This window comes from Pangasianodon hypophthalmus, chromosome 4 (assembly GCF_027358585.1).
Source record: "Pangasianodon hypophthalmus isolate fPanHyp1 chromosome 4, fPanHyp1.pri, whole genome shotgun sequence".
In the NCBI taxonomy this organism is placed as follows: domain Eukaryota; kingdom Metazoa; phylum Chordata; class Actinopteri; order Siluriformes; family Pangasiidae; genus Pangasianodon; species Pangasianodon hypophthalmus.
The window spans coordinates 11,587,231-11,598,617 of NC_069713.1; the positions used below are offsets into that span (position 1 = coordinate 11,587,231).

Below are 11,387 nucleotides of genomic sequence, written 5' to 3' on the forward strand. Positions count from 1 at the left end.
TCAGGCTGTGAATCTCCCGAAACATCCCAAAGCTGTTCTATTGGATTCAGATCCGGTGACCGGGAAGGCCACTGAAGAACACTGATCTCATTCTCTTGTTCATGAAACCAGTTTGAGACAGTTAGTATAAAGTACCCAATCATTATACAAGTAAAAAATACTTTATTGCAAAATGGTTCAAGGAAAATTGAACCCTTTCCCAATAACACCCTCCTTACCGAGGCACTGACTGTTAGTGGACGGCTTCCTCTAGGCAGTCACGCTTGTGCCATATTGTTCCCATTTTCAAATAACAGATTTAACAGTCCTCTGCAGGATGTTCAAAGTTTTTGATTAATTTTATAACCAAACCCTGATTGATACCTTTCCAGAAACCTCCAGGAACAGGTGCATTTATACTGAGATCACATGACACATTAATTGCACAAAGGTGAACTCCATTCAACTAATTATGTGATTTCTGATGGCAACTGGTTTCACTAGTACTAATTTCAGGGTTTCAGAGCTTCATAATGTTTTTTTTTTAATTTGTAGATAACTTTGTAAATTATATTGACTTTTTTCCCCACCACCAAAATGTTGTGGGCTATTTTGTGTAGAGTCATTACAAACGATCCCAGTTAAATTCATTTCAAGATGTATTTCCATAAAATGTGGAAAAGTTAAAGAGGGTGAACTCTTATGCAACAGACTTTAAATATTGATATGCAAGTCATTCAAAGTGGATTTTTCCTGTAATAATAGCAACCAAGTAATTCTACTGTATATCCTCTGTAATAACGACAGACACGAAAACTCAGGGAGAAAAAATGTCAATACTGTGTTTTATTGACAAATGATTCTATTGCATCAGTTTCACTTTAACAATGATTTTTCAGCATCACTCATTGTAAACTTCACAAATCAAGCGTGACAGTTCTCTAAGAAGGATAAATTAGGGGAAGAGGGATGTGGACAGGAAGATGCTGTAGTTTGCTACAGAACATAGAGACTTTGTTACACAATAGCCAGCAGAGTCGCCACCGTGGAGTTTGGGTCAGATGGTCGTTTAGGGAAGAGTGGTGTGTGTGTGTGTGTGTGTTGAGGCTGCCAGGTCACCTGTGGTGCTGAAGGCAGGTCTGGTGTTTATAAGGCCTGCAGGAGGTTGTTGGGGTGTTGGTGCACTCGCCCTCCTCTTAGCGCAAGGACCAGATGCAATACAGAGCCACCCTGGATTTTATAGTCTGCTGCTGTTTTCTCATCGTTCCTGAAAACAAGCAGAGGAATATTTATAACTGGAATGTTATAATGTTGAAATAGGGAATATGTATTTGTGACTGAAAAAAGGGTGAGAGAGCGATATTCATGGAGATCAAGTGAGAGCAATGCTGGTTTTCCAGTAGCATTGAAAATCAGAACATACAAAGACAAATATGACAATTATTTTAATAATTACATTAAAATGGTTTGATAACTCCCAATAAGAGGAATTAAATTTTTAACAGTAGATAATGTAGCGGCTATATATGCTGTCAAAACTTTGGATTTTCAGAATTACATGTTTTATGGTGAGGCTGATCTTCAGGTAAAGCCTGCATCACTGCACAGCATAGACAATTACTGATGCACTGCTGGAAAGTGTGTTTTCCCTGTGTAGCGAAGGGGCAGAGCCATCACAGGATGCTGAGGTTTAAACATTTCAAACACTGTTATTATGCAAGCAAGAGCACCAGTGCACTATGTAAAAGTAAACTGGGTCTCTTTAATGTGTAAAGCATATAGTTTATGATGTACAAGGTGAATTTTATAATTTGGTGATCAGCAGTGTTGTAGTGATTGGGGAGGTTGGGACTTTACTGTAACTAGTTAAACTAGGTAAACTAAGCAAATTGTGTATCATGTCTCCAAGTTGGCGCACAATTTTAAAAAATATTCTCTATTACTTGTTATTAGGGTTGTTATGGCGTCACATTTCCATGGATAGTCACACTGAATGATCAGACAATTATCTTACCATTGACTTTGACATCTTGGCTGTGATTCCCCCCAAAAATTGTAACCATTCCATTCTCACCAATTGGGGACACAGACATCCCTGACAATTTCCCTTTGGCTGTGTAATCTGCTACTGTTGTAAAGATGCTGCATTGCCATCTATACACTCATAACTTGATCATACATAACGGTTATCGAACGCACAAAAAAAACATGGCGTTACTGACCAGAACTAAACAGACATTCATTTTTGGCTAAGAAGTGCTGCATACTGCTGCGTTAGTTAAATGTTTTTTTTTTCCTCTCTTGTTTTGGCTCAGCATGCCTCCCTTCCTCACACCCATTCTCTTTCCCCGCTCAAAACGAGGGGACACTGTAGGATTTTGTAGAACATTTGCTCCCAGAGATAACATATTAAGAAAGAACAACAATTAGAGGATTTGATGGCTCTGTTTCCTCTTGGTTTTTGTAATTTATACAAGAATGTACAAAGATTTCCTAACAAAATTTTCCTTTCAAATAATACCTTGAAGCCATGATATCTATAGACTTTAAAGCAGAAGTTATCATACTGTGAAACTTTCTAACCCCAGCACCCCTTACTCATGAATAGGGCGACATAATATGGAAAATATAAGTGGGCATATAAATATGAGATGTATGAATAACCTCATCATTAGAGGTCACAATACATAAACAGCTTGGTTTAAAAAAATACCAAAAATCAATTATATTATTTCACACGTACACATAGGATCAACTGCATCACTAATTTTAAGCATTATTCCCTACAAAAGCCTGTGTGTGTCTGGACTTCTCTTACATCTGTTTTCCACTGTAGATGAGTCTCTGTTGCTGGGGTGGAATTCCCTCTTTTTCCTCCACTCTTTCTTTTATTCTTTCCACCTAAACACACACAAAAATCAGAGCATGCAAACACAGCACACATCATCCTAATTATATCAAAAGCACAAATCTGCCCTGCTGAAGAACGAACTCTGCTTTATATTACATAAATATAATATACATTTAAGGCATTTTGCAGATGCCCTTATCCAGAGCGACTTACATTTATCTCATTTATACAACTGAGCAGTTGAAGGTTAAGAGCCTTGCTCAAGCACCCAGCATTGGCAGTGCTGGGATGTGAACTCACAACCTTCTGATCAGTAGTCTAACATCTTAACCACTGAGCTACCACTGTCCAAGCAGCAGCTTAAATATAGGACACTATTTATGAAATATAATATAGAAATATAGGCACATATTAAGCACCACGCAAATAATAATAAAACTGGCTATCTGTATGATTTAATATGACAGAAGGAAACATACCTTGTCTGTGGGCTCGATGTCGATTTCTATTTCTTTACCAGTCAGGGTCTAGATGAGGTAAGAACAGTGCACAGCGGCTGATTAGCTACCTTAACATCCAGCTTAGCTCGAGTTCTCTCATAATCAAAAAATAACTGTATGATTAAACCACACACTTTAATTCATATAGTTATAACGCGCAGAATATACAAAAATCTACTCGGCTTGTTTTTAAAAAGCTGCCATGTCCACAGAGGCAGAAATTAAAATGAACTGAAGTAACGTTACAGCATGCTAAAGTGCTCGGCTAACTTCGCTAGCTAACCGGCAGCGTGAATGAAATGGCGACATATTTCCGATTTCTTACCTTAACTTTAATCAGCATTGTGGCTTTTGTGTTGCTTAAACACACGCGGTGAATAAACGCAAAAAGTAAAACCAATAAGGCAAGAAAAAAGACAGAATATTCCTCTATCAATAATTCCTTGGATTTATCTTTTGCATTCAATTGAAGTTCCTGAGTAGCTCACAAATAATTCCTACCATCCACTAGTCTGAATTAAGAGTTCCGACAGAAACTACGAGAATAAATTAATTTTCTTGGAAATAAATGAGTTACAACGACAAATAAATACGCCAATATAATTAATAAGTAATTATTTTCATATGTAATTCAACAAATACGTAAACAGTCTGTGTTTAACTTTGGGACGGAACTAAAAGCAAAATAGCGGGTTAACAAGGGTTGCCAGTTCCGTGTGACAAAATCAACCCAACACAAAAACTACAAATCCGGCCTCTAAAACCCTTTTCGAAACTTTAGCACTAATAAAGCTCCAGTAAAGAAAGCAGTGTTGCAGACAAAGAAGTACTTCGTCGATGTTACAGATAAAGAAACAATACTCCAGTTATCATTTGCACAGTATGCCAAGACATGTACATTGTACCTGATGACGAGGATCAAGTAAATTGCTCACGCATCAGAAAATATGCACCAAAGAGTTATAACTACAGATATATACTCCACATTACACCTAATCCAAAATTTAGTGGGACAGGAAGACAAAAAAGTAATCATAGTAGACCCATCACTTTAATGTGTTAATTTATCTGCATTTGTCTGAAAGGCATGTTATAAAACAGATGAACACACTTAAATTCGTTCTCAAACCCCCTCAAATTTTCCAAACTGGAATGCTACACATGACACATACACAGTGCTCTAACTTTATTGTTACTGTTACAAGTTACAAAATGGAAATTAAAGTCTAATTTTGTACCACTTCATTTCATTTTCTTGTAATATGGCTCCACTGTTTTGTTAGCAAAACCTCAGGAAAGTGCATGCAAAACAAACAAACAAACAAACAAAAAAACTCTTAATTCAGACAGACATTTGTTAAGCAGAGGGTGAAAACAGCGAACCTGGCAACACTGAGAGAACCCGCGACGCTTTGTCATTCAACATGTCCTCGCTTTGTAGTCCGTGTAGAGAGACCTCCCAACGAGTTAGAGGACATTTTGGGTTATAAAACTACACTGCTCACATCACTGTAAATGTTCAAGGCACAAATACCGCCTTTTTCATGTCGCTTCCTGAAAAAAAGGTGGCTTTTTTATTCTTCATCACCTTCTCCAGTGAAACTGACAGCAGCACAAGGTAACGCATTACTCCTGCACACACTGCTTATATATGTATGTACATATATGTTACACATACTATCTTTTAAAGTGAACTGTGTGTTTCATACCGGGACATGCCCTTCAGCTGCTGGTATAACAGAGAGCAGAGCTATAGCTATTACACCAGTTCTACTTACAGGAACACATGGGCCACTAATATTATTCTGCAATGATGTGTGTCTTAACATCAGCAATTCCCAGTGCTCCATCAGTACCTACAGGGTCAGTGTTTTAATGCAAGTCCAGCCATAGCTTCATTATTATAGGAAACTTCTAAGAATTGGTTTTTGCATTAATCAAAAGGTTTATCTTTGGTATCTGACATAACGCCTGACATGAAGTATGGAGGTTTAATTCACTAAATGCCACAGGGATTATCAGGGATCTAAATCTACATCTGGATTTCTGTAAAGCTGTTTTGCGACTGCTGTAAAAATGCTATACATGTAAACTTGAATTTATTCCCAGCTCTCTTTCTTTCCCCCAGCTGAAGTGTGAGACAGTTTTTGAAGAACGTGTAAGGTACAAAACACACTCCTACACACACACACACACACACACACACACACACACACACACACAGCTTTTGTAGTGAGGATTTTATGTTTACACTAAATTTGATGCTATGTGACCCCAGACACCACAACCTAGTTATTACATGATGATACTATATTGATATAGAAGTTTATTATCATAATGAGGCACATCTCTGAGTAATGCTGGTATGAAGTGGGAGTGCTCTTCTAACTTTATTGTTACTGACTGTTACAAGTTACAAAGAGGAAAGTGTAATTTTGTGCCAGTTGTTTCATTTTCTTGTAATATGGCTCCACTGTTTTGTTAGCAAAATCTCAGGAAAGCTCAATTTCATAATACATATAGTATATTGTGAGGATATTTTTATGCATTCCAATATGAAGTATTACATACATTTCAAAGAATTTATTTTTGAATGGACAGTAAGCTTTAGTCTTTTTGCTTATTGACGTGCGAAACATGATACATTTCCACTTCTCATTCTGCAGGAGTGTGAGACAGTTTTCCTATCTGGTTAAACAAATAGAAGGTACAAAGAACACACTGCTACACAGAGCAGAGATACCGTTTTCACACACACAGAGATACAGTAACAGTCCCAGCCATGCCTCGCATCGAGAACGACATCAAACTCGACTTCAAGGATGTGCTGCTCCGTCCCAAACGCAGCACGCTCAAGTCCCGTAGTGAGGTACAAAGATGTCTGTTTAATTATTGTAAATCTGAAATAGCATATTGCCTTGATAGTTTAAATTATAAATGCATTTAAAATGGCTAATTGTCAAAACATTAATTTTTCATCATACGTTAAGCCTTTTCCCTTCTCTCACATCCTATATCTTCTTTCTTTTATGATCTTGGTTGTAAGGTGGATCTGATGCGCAGCTTTACTTTCCGGAACTCAAAAGGCAGTTACAGAGGTATTCCCATCATCGCTGCTAACATGGACACGGTTGGAACCTTTGAGATGGCCATGGCACTGCATTCGGTATGAGTGTTGTCACACTTCCTGTGTGCAACTTACAATGTTTGAATTCAACGCTATACAATAAGATCATTGTTATTACAGAAAGTAATTTACTTGTTCTGGGTTAAAACACACTTAATCTCATGAACTTCAATAAGAAGGTTAACTAATCCACTGTTTTCCTCCAGTTCTCACTTTTCACTGCCATCCACAAACATTACTGCATAGATGACTGGAAAGAGTTTGCAGCGAAGCACCCAGAATGCCTAGAGGTAAAAAAATAGAAATCATGTTTGGCTTCTTTGCCCAGAACACTGTAGTTTATTTCTATATTATACCACTGTCAAATTCTCAAGTATGATTTGTCAGATTGTCATTTCTATAGTAACAGCTCATTCATGGGGACTTGTATGGTGGACGCTAGATGTAATTTAAGTCTAATAATAAATAAATGAAAAAGATGTTATTTAACATAGAAAAACCTATAATTGTTTATATCCTGAAGCTTTCTGTAAGAAGACATTTATGCAGCATTTATGGAAGGAGTCCCCAGTGTCAGTACTTTGTAACAGTTGGAGATAAAACTCACTGTAAGTTTTCCATGGTAAAGGACAGAGGATGTTGCATCTTACCGATTGTTGATAAGAAGCTTATTTTAATGATTTTTTTTTTGTCTTTTTCAAGAGAAAGTGAGGGAACTGTTTGGGAACTGTCTGTCTGTTATAACATGAGTGATAACAGTAATTAACTTGTTTCGTGGACATGCAACAACATTATATGTAACTATAAATGTATAAAAAGTATGACATATTGTTTGTTTAAAAAAAAAAACACTATAATGCTGCTCTGCAGGTCTCATTCCCTCTTTCTGTCTGTGTCTCTCTCTGTCTGTCTTCAGAGCGTGGCCGTCAGCACTGGAACAGGCGAGACTGATTTTGAGAGACTCGCTGCTATTTTGGCAGCTGTGCCACAGATACAGTACATTTGTGTCGACGTAGCGAATGGATATTCAGAACACTTTGTGCATTTTGTCAAGGACGTGCGGCAGAAGTTCCCTTCACACACCATCATGGTCAGTGGTTCACCCTGTCTGGCAAACACAGCACATTGTTTATACAGACAGATAGTGAGGTAGAGTGTATGTGTATGGTTGATAAGACAGTGGGATTGTTGTAAACATAGTTGTAAACTTCTGTCAAGGCTGGTAATGTGGTCACGGGAGAGATGGTGGAGGAGCTGATTCTCGCTGGTGCCGACATCATTAAAGTGGGCATCGGTCCAGGTGATAACACAAAATCATGCCACTCAATTCTTATGAAGAACAAGTGGTTTTGGGTTAAACAGCTTTGGTTAATGTCATATAAACATCATCCACTGGTATCTGTGTGTTGTCATTTATCATGTATGTGTCTTAATTTACCTGACATATATCATTTATGACATATAAAATTTATCTGACGTACATCATATATGCTGGTTTTTCTGTGTAGGCTCAGTGTGTACAACCCGTAAGAAGACAGGTGTGGGCTACCCTCAGCTGAGTGCTGTAATTGAGTGTGCTGATGCTGCTCATGGCCTGGGTGGACACATCATCTCTGTGAGCTACGGTTGTCTGCTTAGTCCACATTAGTGAATCAAGGCATTTATGTGGGAGAACAGATGTTTTTGCTAGATTTTAATCGTTTTCTTTATGGTTTCTCACCCAGGATGGAGGATGTACCTGTCCTGGTGATGTCTCTAAGGCGTTTGGTATGTTTCACTGTTCTGGAATATGACACAATCTGTTTATTACACAGTAGTAGCATTTTGCTTCCAGTTGTTAAAATAATTTTATCTCAAAATGCTACTATTAAAAATATTACTGTAAACGGGATAGATTTTGTGTTCTACGATATGCATCCTAATGCTTCAGAAAGATAAGAGAACACTATCTTTAGATTTGCCTTTATACTTGTCTTGGTAGGTTGTCTGTAAAAGTCCACTACACCATTATGTTTGATTGCTGTTTTGCTTTCCATGAAGAAAAAAGTAAGGGCTTATTCTGCTGCGATACAGCCAAGGGTTGAGGAACTAGCATTGTGCATGGGACAATGGTTCCACAGTGTAATCACGCTCCACCATATTTATTGATAGAAAATGTGATGATATCTTTGTGTCACTGGTGGATACTGGGCCACTGGGCTTGGCTCCAATTCCTCTAATGGAGACACGAGTACCATTGCTTGGGATGAAACACTACATGGTGATCTGCACAGCACACAGATGTTCACTGGCATGAGACTGTACTGACATGTCAGAGCATGTGTGATTATGGCTGCAACTGAGGAATATCAAGTGGGCAGGTTGCCATGCACAGGCATTGTATGTCTAGGTAAGATCTTGGTGCTAGCAACTCCTGCTTTTCAGCCATGACACAAAGGCATGTGTTAGAAATGGTGACAAGACCATGTGCTCACAACTCGAGGTTTTATTAGCAGAGGTTTCCTCTTATGGGGCATGACTTTGGGTGTCCTGTTTGCATAAAGGGCAATTGTTACAAGAAACGCCTCCCAGCAGGTCTAGGAGGGTATATGTAAGGGCTTTAGATCGAAGAAAGTGTGGTAAAGTAAGCTGCGAACTTCAATAGCGTATCAGCATTCTTGAAATTAAAGCTATGTGGCAAGCTCTACATCCAGAAACCCCCAAAGATATCACGAGTTAGCATTTATTGTGACCCAACAATATCACAATAGTGTCTTACATCTGTTACCAAAGTGGGGAAAAGGTCTTGGAAAATGCTGAGGTGGGCATGCAAACAGTAGAACTGGATGGATCCCCATCTTCTGTTTCTAGGCTGTTGCAACTGGATAAAGGGGTTTATAAACTCAGAATTGCCCTAGAGCTGGGGATTGGTGCATTACCAACTTGTGGTAGACTGTAGTTAAGGAACAGGGAGGGGGCAGGTGCTCTGGACCAGTACGAATGTGGCGCACAACTGACCTCTCAAATGCCAAACATAATAAGAATATAAAATGGGAGGTTACAAAGGTAACAGATTCTCCAGCTAAGTGGAGGACCAGCAATGCATTTGATAACAAACGAGATATCATAGTGGACTTGTAGGTTATCCGATGTGAGATTACGATCACTAGGTGACAACTTTGCAAAACTACCAAAGCCAAGAACAAGTACCATGTACATCTACCTGCCTATTCTCATGTTTTTTGTGCTCCATATGTGTAATATACTCTGCACTATATTTGATTGGCTGTGTTGCGTGATGGACAGGTGCGGGAGCGGACTTCGTGATGCTGGGTGGAATGTTGGCGGGTCACTCTGAGAGCGGGGGTGAGACCATTGAGAAAAACGGCAAAAAGTACAAACTGTTCTACGGCATGAGCTCTGATACGGCCATGAAGAAGCACGCAGGAGGAGTAGCAGAGTACAGGTGAGAGAAAGACTGACAGCATACTGAGTACAGGAGAGGAAAATCAGAATGTAAAGTCATTACACCATGTTTTAATGTGTGTAATGTTATCAGACAGGATATCAGGCAGCATGCAGTAAAGATATATTCTATAATTCTATAATTCCTGCTGTCTTGGACATCAGTCCCTGTGAATGATTTTCAGAGAGAGCAGCTGTTTTTATTAGATAGTGTAGAAAACAAAACTCACACAACTCTGGTCTGTCTCTTAAATTCCAAGCATATGTTATCCATGCTCATTTCACACTCATATAGTGAACTCATATAATGAACTCTTTTTCACTCTCTCTTTCACTTTTTTCTTTTTCACTGTTGTTGCACAAGCCAATAATACCATACACTAATATGTTAGGTGGTAAACCTGCTGTGATGCCCAGTGTGATACCTGTGATTTTAAAAGTGGTTATAAAACAGCACAGTTTGCAATAATCAGTTCACTATTTACCTGTCCAGGTGTGTGTTGAGCCTTGTTGAGGGTAAGACAAGTCTGTCTCTCTCTCTCTCTCTCTCTCTCTCTCTCTCTTGTGTGGATGCAGGGCGTCTGAGGGGAAGACAGTGGAGGTGCCCTATAAAGGGCCAGTGGAGGTCACTGTGAAGGACGTACTGGGTGGAGTTCGCTCCACCTGCACCTATGTAGGAGCTGCTAAGCTGAAGGAGCTGAGTCGTCGTACCACCTTCATTAGAGTGACTCAGCAACTAAACACTGTGTTTGGAAACAACGACTAAGACATCGCTAATGCTCATGAGTGCCAATCTGCTCTGACAGATTTACTGCATTAGTTAAAGAGCTAAACTATGTCAGATTCATGCAAAGGTTTAGAATTTTGTCTTTTGTCTGACATTCACAAATAAAATGCACACAGCACCACACAGTGATAAACCTCACAGCTTTTCCTGCAGCAGTGTTATGGTTGTGGCTAACATGGCTAAGAGAAATTCACTTGCTTAGCCTTCATATAAAGACTTAACTGTACAGTTTGGCTTGAAAATGTCTTGAAAATTTGAAAAATTATATCTTTAGTAGTAGTGTTTCTTCAGTTTAATTCTCCAGGAAATATTTAAGATGGAAAGTCTCTCTCTCTCTCTCTCTCTCTCTCTCTCTTCATATCCCAGGCTTCACTGCCCTTAATTCATTGACACTGTGTCTTAACAACAAGCCAAATCCTGTTAAAGAGCCTTTTATTTTACTAACTACTTTACTAATGTACGGCTTTGTAGGTTTTTTCATGTTTTTGAATAAATTATCTGCATGAACAGTTTTCCCCAAACTGGACCAAAACTATTACTACAGCAATTATTGCCATTCCACGTCATTTAGTATAATTAATGTCTTAGAAATGACCTCTATGCACTGATGAATAAAGGAGATGACTGTCCTCTTGGTACTGAAATGATCTTGTTGCTGGTTTATTTAACTGTTATGGTTGTATGAAGTGTGTTTTTTTA

At 38.7% G+C, this 11,387-nt stretch overlaps 2 protein-coding genes across 3 annotated transcripts; one reads left to right on the forward strand and one right to left on the reverse strand.

Moving 5' to 3' along the window:
• Positions 1-796: 796 nt before the first annotated feature.
• On the reverse strand, positions 797-4,015 carry nedd8 (NEDD8 ubiquitin like modifier). The gene is made up of 4 exons (XM_026936817.3): positions 3,656-4,015; positions 3,310-3,357; positions 2,798-2,880; positions 797-1,246 (listed from the first exon to the last, which is right to left on the reverse strand). The coding sequence occupies exons 1-4, from the start codon at positions 3,671-3,673 to the stop codon at positions 1,126-1,128; spliced, it is 270 nt and encodes an 89-aa protein (XP_026792618.1). The 5' UTR covers positions 3,674-4,015; the 3' UTR covers positions 797-1,125.
• A 727-nt stretch (positions 4,016-4,742) lies between these two features.
• LOC113540353 (GMP reductase 2) lies at positions 4,743-11,332 on the forward strand. 2 transcript variants are annotated; one of them, XM_053233503.1, is made up of 11 exons: positions 4,743-4,948; positions 5,440-5,493; positions 5,997-6,199; positions 6,377-6,496; positions 6,664-6,747; positions 7,374-7,547; positions 7,676-7,757; positions 7,966-8,072; positions 8,182-8,224; positions 9,743-9,902; positions 10,478-11,332. In XM_053233503.1, the coding sequence occupies exons 3-11, from the start codon at positions 6,113-6,115 to the stop codon at positions 10,665-10,667; spliced, it is 1,047 nt and encodes a 348-aa protein (XP_053089478.1). In that variant the 5' UTR covers positions 4,743-4,948; positions 5,440-5,493; positions 5,997-6,112; the 3' UTR covers positions 10,668-11,332. The 2 variants fall into 2 exon arrangements, with proteins under 2 accessions (XP_053089478.1, XP_034159159.2); XM_034303268.2 differs by having other exon boundaries at positions 5,459-5,493.
• Positions 11,333-11,387: the final 55 nt, after the last annotated feature.

Coding starts and splice junctions, on each gene's coding strand:
- nedd8 (XM_026936817.3), bottom strand. Junction 2,881..3,309: donor ACATCGAGCCCACAGACAAG/GTATGTTTCCTT, acceptor GTGTGTGTTTAG/GTGGAAAGAATAAAAGAAAG. Junction 1,247..2,797: donor ATCTACAGTGGAAAACAGAT/GTAAGAGAAGTC, acceptor GCTTGTTTTCAG/GAACGATGAGAAAACAGCAG.
- LOC113540353 (XM_053233503.1), top strand. CDS start 6,113: ATGCCTCGCATCGAGAACGACATCAAACTCGACTTCAAGGATGTGCTG. Junction 6,497..6,663: donor TGGCCATGGCACTGCATTCG/GTATGAGTGTTG, acceptor GTTTTCCTCCAG/TTCTCACTTTTCACTGCCAT. Junction 6,748..7,373: donor AGCACCCAGAATGCCTAGAG/GTAAAAAAATAG, acceptor GTCTGTCTTCAG/AGCGTGGCCGTCAGCACTGG.